Source organism: Phyllobates terribilis, unplaced genomic scaffold (genome assembly GCF_046119375.1).
Source record: "Phyllobates terribilis strain yellow unplaced genomic scaffold, ASM4611937v1 Scaffold_9__5_contigs__length_417890890, whole genome shotgun sequence".
NCBI classification, from domain to species: Eukaryota; Metazoa; Chordata; class Amphibia; order Anura; family Dendrobatidae; genus Phyllobates; species Phyllobates terribilis.
Window position 1 is genome coordinate 359,380,225 of NW_027362769.1, and position 21,219 is coordinate 359,401,443.

The window sequence follows — 21,219 nt, forward strand, 5'->3', positions numbered from 1 at the left end:
TGCACTGACTAAGGTCACCAATGTTGTGGTGACCCTTCTTTGTTATTAGGGAGAACTTTGGAATAGACAGCAAAGGGTCTTCACATTGCCAGTGAGATTCAAATTAAAATACTTCATCGATGAAGGGAGAGAGACAAAATGCATGCGATATGCATTGTCAGCAGGTAGAGTCTTCTGTGTGGCAGCTAAGACTCACCACCTTTATTAGCTAGACAAAACGGAACTACAATTGTTACATACAACTGAACAGGAAACCAAAATAGACAATCAGTGATAACACACTTACCTTGGCCCAACGTAAACCTTCTTGTCAGGGAATTCACAGGAAACCAGTATCTTAGTCAGAGATTCCATGATGCAAGTTTTAAGCAGAGGCTTCAGACTTAGCAAAAATATAAATTGTTTTCCTAAATAAATAATGAAGCTAGATATAAAATATTAACCATAACACCAATGGCCTACTAACAGCCAATCCAAGCTACACTATTCTGTCCTCCTCCTCCTGGACCTGTCATCTGCCTTTGACACAGTGGACCATTCCCTCTTACTCCAGACTCTCTCATCTCTCGGCATCACAGACTTGGCCCTATCCTGGATCTCCTCATACCTAACAGACCGGACATTCAGTGTCTCCCACTCACACGCCACTTCCTCATCTCACCCTTTATCTGTCGGTGTCCCTCAAGGTTCAGTTCTAGGACCCTTACTCTTCTCCATCTACACCTTAGGCCTGGGACAGCTCATAGAGTCTCACGGCTTTCAGTATCACCTCTATGCCGACGACACAGAAATCTACCTCTCTGAACCCGATATCTCCTCCATACTAACCAAAATCCCACAATGTCTGTCCGCTATTTCATCCTTATTCTCTGCTAGATTTCTAAAACTTAACATGGACAAAACAGAATTCATCATCTTTCCCCATCTCAACCCCCCCAACTGAACTATCTATCAATGTCAATGGCTGTCCACTCTCCCCAGTCCCTCAAGCTCACTGCCTTGGGGTAACCCTGGACTCTAATCTCTCCTTCAAACCACATATCCAAGTCAGTTACACTTCCTGCCGACTCCAACTTAAAAATATCTCTCAGATCCGCACATTCCTCAACCATGAATCTGCGAACACACTAGTGCATGCCCTCATCTCCTGCCTCGACTACTGCAACCTCCTGCTCTGTGGCCTCCCTTCCAACACTCTCGCACCCCTCCAATCTATCCTAAGCTCTGCTCCCCGACTAATCTACCTGTCCCCCTGCTATTCCACAGGCTCTCCTCTCTGTCAATCTCTTCACTGGCTCTCCATTGCTCAGAGACTCCAGTTCAAAACCCTAACCATGGCATACAAAGCCATCCACAGTCTGTCTCCTCCATATATCTCTGACCTAGTCTCCCGGTACATACCCGCACGCAACCTCCGATCCTCACAACATCTCCTTCTCTACTCCTCTCTTATCTCCTCCTGTCTCAATCGCATACAAGATTTCTCCTGTGCATCCACCCTACTCTGGAACTGTCTACCCCAACATATCAGACTCTCGCCTACCATGGAAACCTTCAAAAGGAACCTGAACCCACCTCTTCCGACAAGCCTACAACCTGCAGTAACCCTCGCTCCACCATACCACTCCACTACCAGCCCTACCCTCAACTACTGTATCCTCGCCAATCCCTTGTAGATTGTGAGCCCTCGTGGGCAGGGTCCTTGCTCCTCCTGTACCAGTCGCTGTCACGTTTTGTTCAAGATTATTGTAATTGTTTTTGCTATTTATTCCCCTTTTTTCACATGTAATGCGCCATGGAATAAATGGCGCTATAATAAATAATAATATTAATTTTAAAATAAATAAAAAAATAAATACATACTTACCGCTCCTCATTCTCCGCTGCTTCCGTCTCTGCAGCACGTCTCTCTCATCACCTCAGCCGCTGCCAGCTCCACTCTCTGACACAGCGTGGTGCGTCATCATGCCGCTGCGTCAGACTAGGGAGGAGGAATGATCGGAGAGGGAGTGTCACATGACGCAGAGAAAAATAGTTTTACAACACAGGACCCAGCCTGCCTCTTCATCCTTCATATATGCAGACATGCCTGCACACACACAGTACGCAGACATGCACACACACACACAGTACGCAGACATGCACACACACACACTCACAGTACGCAGACATGCACATACACACACAGTACGCAGTTATGCAAGCACACGGTAAGCATACATACACACACGTGCACATGGTACACAGATATGTACACATATAATAAGCAGACACGTGCATACAGGCATACGTACATATTTGAACACATTCTTTAAAACACATAAAACAGACATAAATATGTATACACAGTCATACACACACACACGTTAAAATTATTTTTATCATGGGGTTTGGGGAAGCCGGCAACAAACCTCACTCACCTGCCTTGGTCTGTGTCCTGTCCAGCAACTCCTCAGGCATGAGTCAGTGCAGTGCTGCTAGCGTGTCACAGATATGACCCTGGACCATCAGGGGTCCCACTCGCCATCGGGCCCGGACCGCTTCCACGGCATCTGTGTAGGACTACTGGCGCTGCTTGATTGCCGTCACTTCGCCTGACATGGCCATGCACAGTGCACTGTGCGGCTGTGTCGGGTAGTAATGCTGTGGTGGGGCGATACACAAGCACAATTATAGGCGCAGTGTCACCCCTGCCTTGTCATTACTAGCAGACACAGCCGCACAGTGCACTGCGCATAGCCTTGTCAGGTGAAGTGCCGGTAATCAAGCAGCGCCAGAGGTCCTGCACAGATTAAATGAGTCCTCTGCAGCAAATCATACAGTGGAGCAAGGATCATGTACACAGATAGATCTATATACCGTCTGGTACACAGGTGTCAGCAGACCCTAGTGTGGACCATCGCCTGCTATCTGCGGTGCGGGCTCTTATGAGGAGGATGTGGTGGCTCTTAGAAGAGCCTTTAGTTGTTCTGACAGATGTGGAGGAGCGGCGCTCACTTGCTCTTGCTCGCCTTGCTGCTCTAGGTCTTCTTGGGCAGCAGCACGGCCTGGATCTTTGGAAGGACACCTCCCTGGGCAATGGTCACCCCACCCAGCAGCCTGTTGAGCTCCTTGTCATTGCACACCGCCAGCTGCAGGTGACAGGGGATGATGCGGGTCTTCTTGTTGTCCCCGGCATCATTGCCGGCCAATTCCAGGATCTCAGCAGTCAGATACTCCAGCACAGCGGCCAGATAGACCGTGTAACGGGTCTGGGAGGTGGAACCTCTGAGCTACTATACAAAGGGGCAGTCCTTGTAAGGAAGCGGGTGGCTCCCAGGGAAGGCGGGCAGGTAGTCACGGCAAGTGACAGGAACAGTCTCTGGGTAGAAGGGCAGGAGGTCACGGCAAGTGACGGGAACAGTTTCTTGACAGACGGGTGGTCATGGCAAGTGACAGCAGGGTAAGAGTCTCTAGACAGGCAGATGGTCATGGCAAGTGACAGCAAGGTAAGAGTCTCTAGACAGCCAGGTGGTCACGGCAAGTGACGGCAGAGCCTCCAGGTAGGCTAGCAGGCGGGTAGCAGGTCAGCGCTCCCAGGTGAGTGGGTAAGAGTCTCTCGGCTGGCTGGCAGGTGGTCACGGCAAGTGAAGGCAGCACCTCCAGGTAGACTAACTGGCGGGCAGCAGGTGAGCGCTCCCAGGTGAGCGGGTAAGAGTCTCTCGGCTGGCTGGCAGGTGGTCTCAGGCAGGTATCAGGCAAGTATCAGGCAGGTGCTTCCTGATCCACCGGCAGACTGGTCCATAGACAGACTGGTGGATGCAGGTAGACAGACTGTCGGACCGCAGAAATGCTAGCAGGTAGACAGAGCTGGAAAGCAGACTGGCAATGGGACGTGAAGGCTGAAGCAGAGGTGAAAGGCTTTGCAACAACTTTGCAAAGGAGGTGCCTTATATATGGGAGCTCCACCAGCAATTGGCTGCGGATTCCTTAGGACGGCGCGCACGGCCCCTTTAAGAGAGAGGGAGCGCGCGCGCCCTAAGCACAGTGCCCGGGAAGCGGCGAGCGCTGGCAGCAGCGCGGGAAGAGGACGCCGAGGACTGAGCAGGGAGGTGAGAGGAACGGCGTCTCTGCCTAGCAGGAGGCAGGGACGCCGACGATACAGACCGGAGCGCCGGCTCCGACTCTCTCGGCATAATGGCCCTTGCGGAGAAGCCTGTGCACACGGCCGACTGGGAACTGGAGTCCTGCCCGGGATGAGCGGGTCTTTGCCTTAGCATGGACTTAGCCTCCTTGTTTGCCGCGTCCAGACATCGCTGTAATAGTCTCCAAAAAGTCAAAATTAGAGGAAGAATTGAACTCTCCAATAATGCCGTTTCTGTCTCCTCAGTCGCTTTTTATCCGCTGCTGCCCCGACCTCCTGCCTTATCATTGGATGGATCTGAAGCCGCCAAAGGAGAGCAGACTTGTAGAAACACCAATAAGACGCAGCGGGCTCAGCTTACGAAGGTCACATGACTTTCTTACCCAGTAGAAGAGGAGCAAACAGCATTGCTCATTTGCATGTGTGGCTATAAATACCGCTGCGCTGGAGGAGCAGGAACATTGTTCTCTCTTCTCTGAGTTGTGATCTCTGTATACTCACCATGCCTGATCCCGCCAAGTCTGCGCCAGCGCCCAAGAAGGGCTCCAAGAAAGCCGTCACTAAGACTCAGAAGAAGGACGGCAAGAAACTTAGGAAGAGCAGGAAGGAGAGCTACGCCATCTACGTGTACAAGGTGCTGAAGCAGGTCCACCCCGACACCGGCATCTCCTCCAAGGCCATGGGCATCATGAACTACTCTGTCAACGACATCTTCGAGCGCATCACATGGGGAATCCTCCCGTCTGGCTCACTGCAACAAGCGCTTCACCATCACCTCCCGGGAGATCCAGACCGCCGTGCACCTGCTGCTGCCCGGAAAGCTGGCCAAGCACGCCGTGTACGAGGGCACCAAGGCCGTCACCAAATACATCAGCGCCAAGTGATCTGCTTCGTCTGCTGCTCCGCCATCACCCCAAAGGCTCTTCTGAGAGCCACCACCGCGTCTACATCAGAGCTGTGGCTGCTTCTGTGTTCTCTCCCGTCTCCCCGAGTTGTCTGGCCACATAGCCCGGGTCTCTGTCTAATGACGGGGTAAATAGCAGGTGGCCCAAGTAGAAGTGAAGGCTAAGGGCTAACGAAGAAGATGGCGAAAAAACTGGGGCTGCTTTTGGGTTCTCCTTCACAGCTCAGCACTTTCACCAATGCCCTTGTGATTTCAGATGGAAGTTCAGTGACTTATTTAAGCCCTTGCTCCTCAGATCTGACTCCTTTTCGTCTCATTCCTATTTTAGGAATTGATTCGGTTTAGTTTCTCTAAATAATGAAATTACTTCACTGTTTTATGAAAGGTGATTACAAGAGATTGTGGTCGGTGGAGTTTATTAGTGATGAGCAGCATGCTCACCACTATTCGTTACGAGCTCGAGATGCTCGTTGCTGGCGAGTATTTTTTGAATGTTCGGGAGCTTGAATCGCCGCCCCGCATGTTTGGCGCATAATATACAGCCAATTACCATGCAGGGGTTGCGTGACAGTCAATGTCATGTCATAGCCAAGTTGGCTGTGGCATTACAGTGACTGGCTGGTCGCACAGCGTCATCAGGTCTATATCAGAGGTCTATATCAGACCTGGCGCCGCCATGCTTGTCACAGTCACTCCGGAATCAGACAGTGTAGGGAGAGCTGCTGCTGAGCTAGGGAGTAGTGATGAGCGAGCACTAAAATGCTCGAGTACTCGTTGCTCGGGTCGAGCAAATTGGAATACTCGGGTGCTTTACCCGAGTAATGAGCCCAATGTAATTCTATGGAAAACTCAAGCATTTTTCACGCGGCTCCCCCCGGTGGTTTGCAGAGGGCCTAAAAATTGGCCAAATCGAACAGTGCTCAAATGACATGGGAACAGCATGGGGAAGACCCCTGGAAGCATTTCTGACTCCCAGGTCACTGCTGTCAACAACGTTGTCAGAGTATTACGCCACTTTTACGGATTCACAATAGAACATACAAAAACAAAAGCAAAATGCATTTTCCTGGGAAATATATTAAGGAACATCCTTTCCAGGGTAATGACTTGTATATAAGGCAAAATAAATAACCAAAACCAAAAATACTCCTCCACACCTTGGGCTATATTCAAACATAACATTTTTTATGCGTTTTTGCACTTTTGCATTGCTTTCAACAAAGACAAATGCATTCACTGGGAAATGTCATTTTAACATTTTACAATCTTATCTGGCCATGTGGTGTGTGACACATCATCAGACACATGCATACAGTGCTGAAAAGACATGGGAACAGCATGGGGAAGACCTCTGGAACCATTTCTGACTCCCAGGTCACTGCCTAAAAGTGTGCCCATCATAAGTAATAAGATGCCTCCCGCCATGCTCCTGTCGTTGCAGACTTGCAACAATCACCGTCCATGTCCTTGTCCCAGTGCAGTGTTCAGTTGTCCCTACCCCATTCCTTGGAATGCAAGCACAAGTATGCAGCCAGCCACCCACCCACCTACAGGCTGCAATACTATACTGCCAAATTTTTGACAGCTGCTTGCACTTGAAATGTGGCCTTTTAGGGTCGTGGAGGCGGATGCTTTTCATAACCTCATGCCGGCGTCAGCTGGGTGCTCATGCTTGGTCCCCAGCCACCACTATTTCTCCCGGTATCTTCTCCGCCTTCCACAAGCACGGGTCCCACAACATTACCCGTGCCCTCCCCAGTGCACTTACTGGTAAAGACTGCCTACCCACAAACACGTGGACAGGTGAATGTGGCCAGGGATGGTACGGAGCCAGTCCACAGCTTTTTTTGCTGAGAGTTGTATTTAGCTCGGTGAAAGTACTGGCATAGAGGGAAACCGTATCTACTCCGGCTGTCATTTCTCCGCCACTAGGTTCCGCCCATTGTCACACACGACCATGCCTGGCTGTATTTTCAGTGGTGAGAGCCACAGATCAGGCTGCCGTGTTACAGCTTTCAACAACTCTGCAGCGCTGGGCGGTTTGTCAATTAAGCATTAAGCATGTTATCTTCAGCACAGCCTGTTGCCACTTGGCCAGGGCAGTGCTGCAGTGCTGTCAGCTTGTGACTGATGTAGTCATTTCGGAGATGGAGGAGGAGGTGCAGGAGCTGAGCAATGTGATTACATTGAGGTTAAATTAGTGACGCTGTTATTTATACTAAAGAAAGATCCTATTGTTTGGTTTTTTTACGTTATTTTTAAAGATAAATGCATTCACTGGGAAATGTCATTTTAACATTTTACAACCTTATCTGGCAATGTGGTGTGTGACACATCATCAGAAACATACTGTTTTATTTATGAAGGAGGGACTCTGAAAGTCATAAAGCCTATTTTTATAGGGACATCAGACGGCCCTTACTATTCTTAAAAGGCCAGCAGTTGGCCCTCGCTATTGTTAGAGAGCCATCAGGCGGCTATGCGTTGTTGTTCCCATTATTAACAAGTGGGTCTCCTATACTGTTATTGCATATCCAGTGACTGCAAGGGCTGCCAAAAATTTGGACGCAATCCAATACCCCTTTGAAGAGACATAGAGGAGGGTCTCAGTAAAAAAATGTTCCCATTATAAAGGAGCGGGTCTCCTATAGTGGTAATGCCCATGCTGTGACTGCAAGAGCTGCCAAAATTTGGGAAAAACCCCTCTAAGAATTTAAAGACACATAGAACAGGGCCACAGTAACGACACATTCCATTTAGAAAGGAGACAGTCTGCTATACAGTTATAGGTTATGCAGTGAGTCCAATGGCTGACCAATTTTAGGAAAAACCCCACTAAGAATTTAAAGACACATAGAGCAGGGCCACAGTAACAAGGTACGACATGTACCCATTAGGAAGGAGAGGGTCTGCTATACAGTTATAGGGTATGCAGTGAGTCCAACGGCTGACCAATTTTAGGAAAAAACCCACTAAGAATTTAAAGACACATAGAGCAGGGCCACAGTAACGACAAATTCCCATTAGAAAGGAGAAAGTCTACCATAGTGTTGGCCTATGCAGTGAATGCAAGGGCTGCCAAAAATTTGGAGGCACTTCAATACCCCTTGGAAGAGACATGGAGGATGGCCTCATAAAAAAATGTTCCCATTAAAAAGGAGTGGGCCTCCTATACTTGTAATGCCCATGCACTAAGTGTATGAGCTGACAAACATTTAACCCTGGGGGGTATACATGAACATACTGTATAATTTTTTTTTTTATAGGCATCATAAACACCCTTTAAAAAAATTATGTGGGTGATGCATCATGGACCACGGTCACCCTGGTGATATGGTGGTGGAGGATGAGGATGAGGAGAAGGACAAGAGCAAATAGCCCAAATCAGGAAGCGTATACCAATGTGTGGGTGTGAAAAGGTGCATGGGAATACACCTCCCAAGAAAAGACACTGGATTTGAGTTTATGTTACGCTGCTATAATTCGGTGGTGTAGAGAAGTCTTGCCCAATCCATCCCTTGTTTATTTTTATAAGAGTCAACATGTCAGCATTTTCAGTTGACAGGCAGAAGCGCTTATCAGTTATAATTCCACCAGCGGCACTAAAAACCCGCTGTGATAAAACGCTGGCGGCAAGGCAGGCCAGGACCTCCAAGGCATAGAGAGCCAGTTCATTCCACGTATCCTGCTTGGATACCCAATAATTATAAGGCACAGCGGAATCACAGAGGACATTGGTACGGTCGGCAAGGTACTCCCTCAGCATCTTCCCAAACTTTGCACTCCTTGTGAGAGTACCCCGCACCTCAGGGCCTGTGCGATGGGAGGGTCTGAGAAAACGCTCCCAGAACTTTGACAGTGTTCCCTGGCCTCAGCTGGATTGGAGTTGTGTCTCTCTCGCCTGTACTCCTTGGTTATCCAACGAAGTGTGCCCTCTGCTGCCAGCGTTTTCAGATGGGAATTTTTTTAATAGTTCCGCAACAAGGGCCTTCTGGTACTGCCCTATTTTTGTAGACCGCCTCAGGAATAAGAGATATAAAATTCTCCTTGTAGCGTGGGTCTAGAAGTATCACCAACCAGTAATGACTGTCACCCAAAATTTTGAGAACGCGAGGGTCATGGGAAAGGCAGCGTAACATAAACTCAGTCATGCTTGCCAGACTACTAACAGGCAAGACTTCCATGTCCTCACCAAGAGGATGACTGACCATGCTCTCCTCCTCCTCTCTGTCCTCTGGCCATCCACGCTGAACAGACTGTATGACAGCTGAGCAGGTAGTACCGTCTATAGTGCATGAAACTAGCTCCTGTCCTTCCTCCTCCTCCTCTTCCTCATTGTCACCCAATCCATGTTGGGATGAGATGAGGCTTGGCTGTGTGTAATCACCCTTTATGGTTCCTTGCTCCATCTCTTCGTGCTCCGCCTGCAATGCATCCCCTTTGATTGTGAGCAGAAAGAGTTTCAGAAGACAGAGAAATGGGGTGGTGACGCTAATTATGGCGTCATCGCCGCTCACCATCTTGGTGGCGTCCTCAAAGTTTTGGAGAATGGTACATATGTCTGACATCCATGTCCACTCCTGAGGTCTTATGTGTGTTGTCTGAACTGAATACCGATGGCCTTGTTGATGCTGGTACTCAACAGCTGCCCTTTTCTGCTCACAAATCCTTCCCAACATCTGCAATATAGAGTTCCAATGCGTGGGGACATCACACACCAGTCAGTGAGCCGGAAGCTGCAAATGCTGCTGAAGCATGATAAGGGCGGCAGAAGCTGTAGGTGACTTTCTAAAATGGGAACACAGGCAGCATACTTTGACAAGCAGATCAGGCAGCTCTGGGTAGGATTTGAGAAATCGCTGAACCAGGAGGTTCAGCACATGGGCCAGACATGGTACGTGTGTGAGTTCGCCTCACCTCAGAGCAGCAACCAGGTACCGACCCATGTCACACACGACCATGCCTGGCTGTAGGTTTAGCGGTGTGAGCCACAGAACTGCCTGCTCTTTCAGAGCTGTCCACAATTCTTCAGAATTGTGCGATTTTTCACCTAAGCATATTAGCTTCTACACAGCCTGTTACCGCTTGGCCGAGGCAGTGCTGCAGTGCTTCCAGGTTGTGATTGTGACTGATGTGGTAATTTCGGAGATGGAGGCTGAGGTGCATTAGCTGTAGACTGTGGGGGCAACCCTGATTAATCTAGGACCCGCGATCCTTGGCGTCGGGAGGACTTGTTCCGTCCCAAGGTTCGACTGGGTCCCGGCTTCCACTATGTAAACCCAGTGTGCTGTCAGCGAGATGTACCATCCCTGCCCACAAGCACTTGTCGATGTGTCCGTGGTTTGGTGGACTTTCCTGGTAACTGCGTTGTTGAGGGCACGGCTTTTGGATTACACAAGCACGTTTTGGGATACTTGCTTGTGTAATGCGGGGACGGCACACCAGGAGAAATAGTGGCAGCTGGGGACCGAGTACCGAGGAACGGTCGCCGCCATCAGGTTGAGGAATGCTTCCGTCTCAACGAGCCTAAAAGACAACATTTCTAGCGCAAGCAGTCGCGAAATGTGGGACAATACACAAGCACGTGTCCCAAAACATTAGCCGTGCCCTAAACAACGTAGTTACCGGGAAAGTCCACATAACCACGGACACATGGACAAGTGCTTGTGGGCAGGGATGGTACATCTCGCTGACGGCACACTGAGTTAACATAGTGGAAGTCGGGAGCCAGTCGGACATTCGGACACAACACGTCCTCCCAACACCAAGGATTGCGGGCCCTAAGTCAATCAGAGTTGCCCCCACAGTCTACAGCTCCTGCACCTCATCCTCCTCAGCCTCCTCCTCCTCCATCTTAGAAATGACCACATCAGTCACAAGCTGGAAGCACTGCAGCATTGCCTCGGCCAAGCGGCAACAGGCTGTGCTAAAGCTAATATGCTTAGGTGACAAACCGCACAATGCTGAAGAGTTGCGGACAGCTCTGAAAGAGCAGGCCGATCAGTGGCTCACACCGTTGAACCTACAGCCAATCATGGTCGTGAATGAAAATGGCCGGAACCTAGTGGTGGCTCACACACATATCATGCCTGGCCCATGTGCTTAACCTCGTGGTTCAGCAGTTTCTCAAATCCTACCTGGAGCTGCCGGATCTGCTTGTTAAAGTACACCACCTGTGTATGCATTTTAGAAAGTCACCTACAGCTTCCACCGCCCTTGCCGTGCTTCAGCAGTGTTTGCAGCTTCTGGTTCCCAGATTGGTGTGTGATGTCCCCACGCATTGGAACTCTACACTGCAGATGTTGGGAAGGATTTGTGAGCAGAAAAGGGCAGTTGTTGAGTACCAGCATCATCAAGGCCGTCGGTATGAAGTTCAGACTCCACACATAAGACCTCAGGAGTGGACATGGATGTCAGACATATGTACCATCCTCCAAAACTTTGAGGACTCCACCAAGATGGTGAGCGCCGATGATGCCATAATTAACGTCACCATCCCGCTTCTCTGTCTTCTCTCACAATCAGAGAGGATGCATTGCAGGCGGAGCACGATGAGATGGATCAAGGAACCATATAGGGTGATTATACACAGCCCAGCCTCATCTCATCCCAATGTGGACTGGGTGGCAATAAGGGAGAGGAGGAGGAGGAAGAACAGGAGCTAGTTTTATGAGCTATAGATGGTACTACCAACACAACTGTCATACCGTCTGTTCAGCTTGGATGGCCTGAGGACAGAGAGGAGGAGGAGGATAGCTTGGTCAGTTGTCATCTTGGAGAGGACATGGAAGTCTTGCCTGTTATCAGTATGGCACACATGGCTGAGTTTATGTTACGCTGCCTTTCCCGTGACCCTCAGGTTCTCAAAATTTTAGGTGAAAGTCATTACTGGTTGGTGACACTTCTAGACCCACGCTACAAGGAGAACTTTATATCTCTTATTCCTGAGGCGGACAGGTCTACTAAAATGGGGCTGTACCAGAAGGCCCTTGTTGCGGAACTATTTTAAAAATTCCCATCTGAAACCGCTTGCGGCAGAGGTCACAGTTCGTTGGACAACCAAGGAATACAGGCGAGAGAGACACAACTTCAATCCAGCAGAGACCAGGGAATACTGTCAATGTTCTGGGAGAATTTTCACAGCCCCTCCCATCGCACAGGCCCTGAGGCGTGGGGTACTCTCACAAGGAGTGCAACGTTTGGGAAGATGCTGAGGGAGTACCTTGCCGACCGTACCAACGTCCTCCGTGATTCCTCTGTGCCTTTTAATTATTGGGTATTCAAGCTGGATACGTAGAATGAACTGGCTCTCTATGCCTTGGAGGTCCTGGGCTACCCTGCCGCTAGCATTTTATCAGAGCGGGTTTTTAGTGCCGCTGGTGGAATTATAACTGATAAGCGCATCCGCCTGTCAACTGAAAATGCTGCTGCTTTGTCTCAGCGGGTTTTTAGTTCTGCCGGTGGAATTATAACCGAAACTGAAAATGTTGACATGCTGACTCTTATAAAAATGAACATGGGCTGGATTGGGCCCGACTTCTCAACAACGCCGGATGATAGCAGCGTAACATAAACTCAAATCCAGTGTCTTTTTTGGGAATTGTATTCCCATGCACCTTTTCACACCCACACATGGTTATATGCCTTCTGATTTTGGCTATTTGCTCTTGTCCTCCTCCTTCTCCTCATCCTCATCCTCCACCACCATATCACCAGGGTGACAGTGGTCCATTATGCAACACCCACATAATTTTTGTTAAAGGGTGTTTATGATGCCCGTAAATTTTTTTTATGCAGTATGTTCATGTATACCCCCCAGGGGTAAATGTTTGTCATCCCATACACTTAGTTCATGGGCATTACAAGTATAAGAGACTAGCTCCTTTCTAATGGGAACATTTTTTTTATGAGGCCCTCCTCCACGTCTCCTTCCAAAGGCATTGGAGTGCCTCCCAATTTTTGGCAACTCTTGCATTTACTGCATAGGCAAACACAATGGGAGACTCACTTCCTAATAATGGGAACATTGTTTTCAGGAGGCCCTCCTCTACATCTCTACCAAGGGGCGTTGTAGTAGGTCCAAATTTTTGGCAGCCCTTGCTTTCACTGCATAGGCTAACAGTATGGGAGACCCACTTCCTAATAATGGGAACATTGTTTTCAGGAGGCCCTCCTCTAAGTCACTTCAAAGGGGTATTGGGGTGGGTCCAAATTTTCAAAGGGGTATTGGGGTGGGTCCACATTTTGGGCAGCCCTGCCACTCACTGCATATGCAATAACAGTATAGGAGATCCACTCTTTAGAAATGGGAACAGCAAAGCATAGCCGGCTGATATCTCTCTAAGAATAGTGAGGGCCGACTTCTGGCCCTTTAAGAATAGTAAAGGTCGCCTGATGGCCCTATAAAAATAGGCTTTGTGACTTTCAGAGTCCCTCCTTCATAAATTAAACAGGATGTGTCTGATCATGTCTCACACACCACATGGCCAGATATGGTTGTAAAATGTTAAAATGACATTTCCCAATGAATGCATTTGTCATGTTTGAAAGCAATGCAAAAGTGCAATAACACATGAAAAACGCTACGTGTGATCATAGCCCAAGGTGTGGAGGAGTATTTTTGGTTTTGGTTATTTATTTTGCCTTATATACAAGTCATTACCCTGGAAACGATGTTCCTTAACATATTTCCCAGGAAAATGCATTTTGGTTTAGTTTTTGTATGTTTTATTGTGAGTCCGTAAAAGTGGCGTAATACCTCTGACAACGTTGTTGACACCAGTGACCTGGGAGTCCGAAATGCTGTTCCCATAACATTTGAACACTGTTCCCATCGATGTGGGCAATTTTTAGGCCCTCTGCAGACTTGCGGGGGGAGCCGCCTGAAAAATGCTCGAGTTTCCCATAGACTTACATTGTGCTCGTTGCTCGGGTCGAGCACCCAAGTATTCCAATGTGCTCGACCCGAACAACGAGCAGCCGAGCATTTTAGTGCTCGCCCATCACTAGTGAGCTGTTATTAATAGTCTGGGAAGATTCATGGATAGTGAGCCCTTCCCGGCATAATAACACCAGACCCCAGCTGTCTGCTTTCCCTAAGCTGATTAAGAAAAATGAGGGGGGCACCACGCCATTTTTTCTTTCTTTACTAGTTAAATACATGTACAGTGAGCTACACACGCACTGCGCTAATTATATATCTCACTGACTTCTTTCTATCTATTCTATGCATATATCTATTCTATCTATTCTATTCTGACGGGTCACACTGTGCATATACACTCATGGTCTGTGTGACGATTTTTTTCTCGCACCCACTGCTTTGCATTGCTGAGTCTCGTCCGATATATGCGGCCACTCGCAGCATGCTGAGATTTTTTCTCAGTCCGATTCGAGCTGAGAAAAAATCACAGATGAACACAATCATTCAATAACATTAGTGAGAGTGCAATCCAATTTTTTATTGGATTGCACTCGTCCGATTTAAATGCAGATGACTATGAGCCCTTTGGGTTCGCTCACATCTATGTGTAAATCCGGCGATTCCAATGTGAGAAAAAAAAATTGCATTGCACTTGCACCAATGTGATTCAATAAGGCAGTGTTCATCTGTGAGATTTTTTCGTCAGGTGGAAATGGGTTGAGTAAAAAAATTGCAGCATGCGAACGCCTGAGACTCACCAATGCAAGTCAATGAGTACGAAAAAAAAACGGACGGCACACGGACCATGCGTACTCCGTCCTTTTTTTCTCGCACACATCTCAGTAAAGACAGGAAATGTCATCAGCCAAGTACAATAAATCCACAGCAAAACCCTTAGAATAGATAGATAGATATCCTGTAGATATTTAATGTCACAACCCCCTTACATATAATAAAGTAGCACTCTTTAGTGCCCTTCATATGATACTAAAGGGTGGCTATGCTTATTTAACCTATTTAATAAAAAATAGTCTAAAAAAAATGACGTGGGGCCTCCCTATTTTTAATAACCAGCCAAGTGACAGCAGACAGCTGTTGGTAAGGGGACAATTTCCATGCACCTTTCCACCCTATTAATATCAGCCCCCAGCTGTCTTCTTTGCCTCTGCTGGTTGTTAAAAATGGGGTAAACCTAAAAAAATGAGGTGGGGTCCCCCTATTTTTAATAACCAGCTAAGGCAAAGCACACATCTGGGGGCTGATATTAATAGGCTGGGAAGGGTCCATGGATATTGGAGCTGGCTGTGGAGATAATATGAGGGAGCTGGCTGTGGGGACATTGAGGGGCTGAATGTATTGGTATTGCTGTGCAGAGACCTTGTCTCTGCGCGGCAATACATTTCAATTGAATATGTGTCCAATGCGCTGACGTCGGCGGACCCCTGGACCTCGCCGCGATCATCAAGGGGTCTAGAGTGCATGTAGGCCGCATGTACAAAAAGGACATCAAGGAACGGAGGACAGGTGTGAACAAGCTTTTTGTTTGTCTTTTATGTGTATGTGAACAACAGTACAATAGGGGACATTACTACAATATAGGGACAAGAATGGGGTATTACTACAAGATGAAGACGAGGATGAGCACATTATTGCAAGAAGGTGACCAGGATGGGGCATTACTACAAGAAGGTTGTACTATCCATTGCCGGCGCCCTCGCATAGTTCCCCTGCACTCTTCATGAGGGACGCTGACAAACTCACTGCCCTGGTTACGGTAGCATCCTCACGCTCCTCTCCCCACTTCTCCTGAGCACACTACACTGCTCCCATGCTCTTAAAGGGGCAGCATGCGCACCTGCAAAGATTCTCCCAGCCCAGGCATCTTGTATAAAAGGCACTCTCCCCAATAAGGAGGTGCCTGAGCAACCCCTACAGTTACTTTGTGTTTGTGTGTGTTCAACTGTATGTTGACAGGTATATACTGTACACATAGCTTCCAACCGTCCTGTTTTTGGCGGGACTGTCCCGCTTTGAGGGCTCAGTCCCGCTTCCCGTCACGGCTCAGCTGTTCTCCCGGCTGTGGAGGGTGGTGTTGCGGTGGTGGAGCAGCGGGCACAGGTAGTAGACAGCAGCCACAACTACCACGTGTGCCCCATGCTAAACATAATGAATATTCACTCTTCTTCAAGCCCATGGGAGTGGAGAGGAGTGAATATTCATTCTCTTTAGTAGCGGTCACAGAGGATCGCAGAGTCGCAGCAGGAGCTGCTCTCGTGCTGAAAGTGCGCACTATTAAGGAGAGTGACTATTCACTCCTCTCCACGCTCATAGTCCCGGCGTGGAGAGGAGTGAATATCCCCGCAACTCACCTTGGCATCTAATAGAGCATGGCAGTTATGTCATGCGCTGCTCAGATACTGAGATCAGCTACTGACACACAGGACACAGCGCTGGAGCAGAGGGGAGGAAGGAAGGCGTGTAGAAGTGTTTATTTTTTTCATGTGTGCAGTGATGGGGGGCCATGCACACTAGGATAGTGGGGCCATACATACCAGGATAAGGGGTTAGGGGGCCATGCACACCAGGATTGGGGATGAGGGGGCCATGAACACCAGGAATGGGGATGAGGGGGCTATGCATACCAGGATTGAGGAAGAGGGGTACACACTTACCAGGATTGGGGAGGAGGGGCTCATGCATACCAGGATTGGGGAGGAGGGGGCCATGCATACCAGGATGGGAAGGAGGGGACCATGCATACCAGGATTGGGGATAAGGGGGCCATGTATATCAGAATTGGGGAGGAGGGGGCCATGCCTACTAGGATTGGGGAAGAGGGGGCCATGCATACCAGGATTGGGAGGAGGGGGCCATGCATACCAGGATTGGGAGGAGGGGGCCATGCATACCAGGATGGGGGTGATGGGGCCATGCATACCATGAATGGGGATAAGTGTGCCATGCATACCAGGATGGGGATAAGTGGGCCAAGCATACCAGGATTGGGAGGAGGGGGCCATGCATACCAGGATTGGGGAGGAGGGGGCCATGTATACCAGGATGGGGATGGGGGGCATGCATACCAGGAATGGGGATTAGTGGGCCATCCATACCAGGAATGGGGATGAGGGCCGTCTGCTGAATGCCCCTCATTACCAGCTCCCCTTTGACAACTCCTCCTACCAGGGGAGAAAGAAATCCGTAAATGGGCGTGTATTGGTGTGTGGCCAAAATTTGCCTGCTCTTTATACTTTAAATGCTGCTCTATATACTGTACACACTGCTCTATATACTGTACACACTGCTCTATATACTGTAAACACTGCTCTATATACTGTACACACTGCACTATACACTGTATATACTGCTCTATATACTGTACATACTGCTCTATACACTGTACACACTGCTCTATACATTGTATATACTACTCTATATACTGTACACACTGCTCTATATACTGTCTGTAAACACTGAACTATATACTGTACACACTGCTCTATATACTGTACACACAGAACTATATACTGTACAGACTTCTCTATATACTGTACATACTGCTCTATATACTGTATACACTGCTCTATATACTGTACACACTGCTCTATATACTGTACAGACTGTTCTATATACTGTACACACTGAACTATATACTGTACACGTTGCTCTATTATCTGGGACATCTATAAGGCTGCTGATCTGGGCTGTACACATGTTGTGTTGGGGATGAGTCGCATTGTGAAGCTGGCGCCTTATCAGAGCTCTTCCCTCCATTAACTGCCGCAGCGTCACAGCTTCACACAGGGTCAGACACGATATTACACAGGTGATTGCAATCAGCCCCCTATGTGGATACGTGTTCACCCCCCAATACTCTGCACATTCGGGGTGTACTTATATTACAGGTCAGGGAGGTGGCAGTCAGCGGAGGCCATCGCCTGTGTTACCCTTCTGGGCTCTCAGCAGCTCCAGGTCGTCCCCACATCGTACAATCCGCTTCCTGTACGATGGATATTGTAGTAAAGATCCCTGTGATGGTGACAAGAGCCGGGAATAGGAGGAACGAGCTCCCGCAGCAGTTTTATCTCCCCGGATACACAGTGATGCGCAGATCGGGAGGACGGCGGCGATGATCCCGGGACCTCCTCTCGGCTCTTTCCCGGCATCTCTGCTGGTGACGGCTACAAACGGTCAGTGGAGATGATGGAGAAGAGGAAGCGACGGAGAAAGCGCGCTCTGCTGTCCGGTGTTAGCCGGTAAAGGGCTTTTTATCCCGGGCAGGGAAGCACAAGGGGAGAGCGGAGCTTCACTCGGGCTCAGCAGGGAGGAGGCGGGGCCTGTGTCAGTGTCAGCCAATAGATGCTCAGGACGATGCTGCTCAGCAGCCAATCAGTGCGCAGTAAGCCTGTACATTTAACAGGCGCCTCCAGCTCCGGCCTCAGTGTTTTCCTATCAGGAGATATTTCTGTTCTAGTTCCGCAGCACACGATGGCAGAGACCGCACCAGCCGCCGCTCCCCCTCCCGCAGAACCGGCCGCCAAATCCAAGAAACTGCAGAAGAAATCCGCCGCCGGGGGCGCCAAGAAAAGCAAGAAACCCTCCGGTCCCAGCGTCGCCGATCTGATCGTGAAAGCCGTGTCCGCCTCTAAGGAGCGCAGTGGGGTGTCTCTGGCCGCCCTGAAGAAGGCTCTGTCTGCCGGAGGATACGATGTACAGAAGAACAATAGCCGCCTGAAGCTGGCCGTCAAGTCTCTGGTCACCAAGGGCGCCCTCCTCCAGGTGCAGGGCAGCGGCGCCTCCGGGTCCTTCAAGCTGAACAAGAAGCAGCAGGAGACTAAGGACAAAGCGGCCAAGAAGAAGTCAGCAGCTGCGGCCAAGCCCAAGAAACCCGCTGCAGCCAAGAAAGCCGCCAAGTCTCCTAAGAAGCCCAAGAAGGCTCCGACCGCGGCCAAGAAGAGCCCGAAAAAGGCCAAGAAGCCCGCAGCAGCTGCCAAGAAGGCGGCCAAGAGCCCCAAGAAGCCAAAGGCCGCTCCGAAGCCCAAGAAGGTGACGAAGAGTCCGGCTAAGAAAGCTGCTAAACCCAAAGCTGCCAAGAGTCCTGCTAAGAAGGCAGCTAAAGCCAAGAAGCCCGCAGCTAAGAAATAAGCCAAAACCGCCCTGAAATTACCCCACAAAGGCTCTTTTTAGAGCCACCACCTTGTCCCCGGCAGAGCTGTATGATCAGTGCCACCACCTTGTCCCCGGCAGAGCTGTATGATCAGTGCCACCACCTTGTCCCCGGCAGAGCTGTATGATCAGTGCCACCACCTTGTCCCCGGCAGAGCTGTATGATCAGTGCCACCACCTTGTGCCCGGCAGAGCTGTATGATCAGTGCCACCACCTTGTCCCCGGCAGAGCTGTATGATCAGTGCCACCACCTTGTCCCCGGCAGAGCTGTATGATTAGTTCCACCACCTTGTCCCCGGCAGAGCTGTATGATTAGTTCCACCACCTTGTCCCCGCCAGAGCTGTATTTTCAGTGCCACCACCTTGTCCCCGGCAGAGCTGTATGATCAGTGCCACCACCTTGTCCCAGGCAGAGCTGTATGATTAGTGCCACCACCTTGTCCCCGCCAGAGCTGCATGATCAGTGCCACCACCTTGTCCCCGGCAGAGCTGTATGATCAGTGCCACCACCTTGTCCCCGGCAGAGCTGTATGATCAGAGCCACCACCTTGTCCCCGGCAGAGCTGTATGATCAGAGCCACCACCTTGTCCCCTCCCTGCAGAGCTGTATGATAAGTGCCACCACCTTGTCCCTGGCAGAGCTGTATGATCAGTGCCACCACCTTGTCCCCGGCAGAGCTGTATGATCAGTGCCACCACCTTGTCCCCGGCAGAGCTGTATGATCAGTGCCACCACCTTGTCCCCGGCAGAGCTGTATGATCAGAGCCACCACCTTGTCCCCTGCAGAGCTGTATAATCAGTGCCATCATCTTTTCCCCGGCAGAGCTGTATGATCAGAGCCACCACCTTGTCCCCTGCAGAGCTGTATAATCAGTGCCATCATCTTGTCCCCGGCAGAGCTGTATGATCAGTGCCACCACCTTGTCCCCTGCAGAGCTGTATAATCAGTGCCATCATCTTGTCCCCGGCAGAGCTGTATGATCAGTGCCACCACCTTGTCCCCTGCAGAGCTGTATAATCAGTGCCATCATCTTGTCCCCGGCAGAGCTGTATGATCAGAGCCACCACCTTGTCCCCGGCAGAGCTGTATAAGTGCCACCACCTTGTCCCCGGCAGAGCTGTATGATCAGAGCCACCACCTTGTCCCCGGCAGAGCTGTATAAGTGCCACCACCTTGTCCCCGGCAGAGCTGTATGATCAGAGCCACCACCTTGTCCCCGGCAGAGCTGTATGATCAGTGCCATCATCTTGTCCCCTGCAGAGCTGTATGATCAGTGCCACCACCTTGTCCCCGGCAGAGCTGTATGATCAGTGCCACCACCTTGTCCCCTGCAGAGCTGTATGATCAGTGCCACCACCTTGTCCCCGGCAGAGCTGTATGATCAGTGCCACCACCATGTCCCCGACAGAGCTGTATGATCAGTGCTACCACCTTGTCCCCGGCAGAGCTGTATGATCAGTGCCACCACCATGTCCCCGACAGAGCTGTATGATCAGTGCTACCACCTTGTCCCCTGCAGAGCTGTATGATCAGTGCCACCACCTTGTCCCCGGCAGAGCTGTATGATCAGTGCCACCACCATGTCCCCGACAGAGCTGTATGATCAGTGCTACCACCTTGTCCCCGGCAGAGCTGTATGATCAGTGCCACCACCTTGTCCCCTGCAGAGCTGTATGATCAGTGCCACCACCTTGTCCCCGGCAGAGCTGTATGATCAGTGCCCGTATATCCTGCCGCTTCTAGATTATAGTGTGTACAGGGAGCGGCTCCAGTGTTATTATGAATAAGCTTTTCCCCACATCTCCGCATAGAGCTGCTCTGTGTCCCGATCACACCAGTGCAGGTGACCGATCAGTGTAATCAATGGAGGGAAGGGGCCGATGTCCTACAGAAATCTAATTCTTACATCATCCTAATCAATCACCACTTGAGAGCCTGTACAGCTCAGTGACATCGGCGGCTCCTGCTGTAGAAGCCGCATGTAGACATGGTGTGACCCTGTGCCAGTATCCGCAGCCAGAAAAGAGAGAACAGAGACCCTGCCCCTCTTTTTGAGGGCGGGATTAATGGGCGTTGGGATGATTTTGTGAATAATGATTG

The 21,219-nt window shown here is 49.9% G+C and overlaps 1 protein-coding gene and 1 pseudogene across 1 annotated transcript; both read left to right on the forward strand.

Annotated features, from left to right (window-relative positions):
- Positions 1–4,625: 4,625 nt before the first annotated feature.
- LOC141161020 (histone H2B 1.1-like) lies at positions 4,626–5,007 on the forward strand (annotated as a pseudogene).
- A 13,431-nt stretch (positions 5,008–18,438) lies between these two features.
- Positions 18,439–19,095, forward strand: LOC141161021 (histone H1A-like). Its single transcript, XM_073645813.1, has one exon. It carries the CDS (start codon positions 18,439–18,441, stop codon positions 19,093–19,095), a length of 657 nt encoding a protein of 218 aa, XP_073501914.1.
- Positions 19,096–21,219: the final 2,124 nt, after the last annotated feature.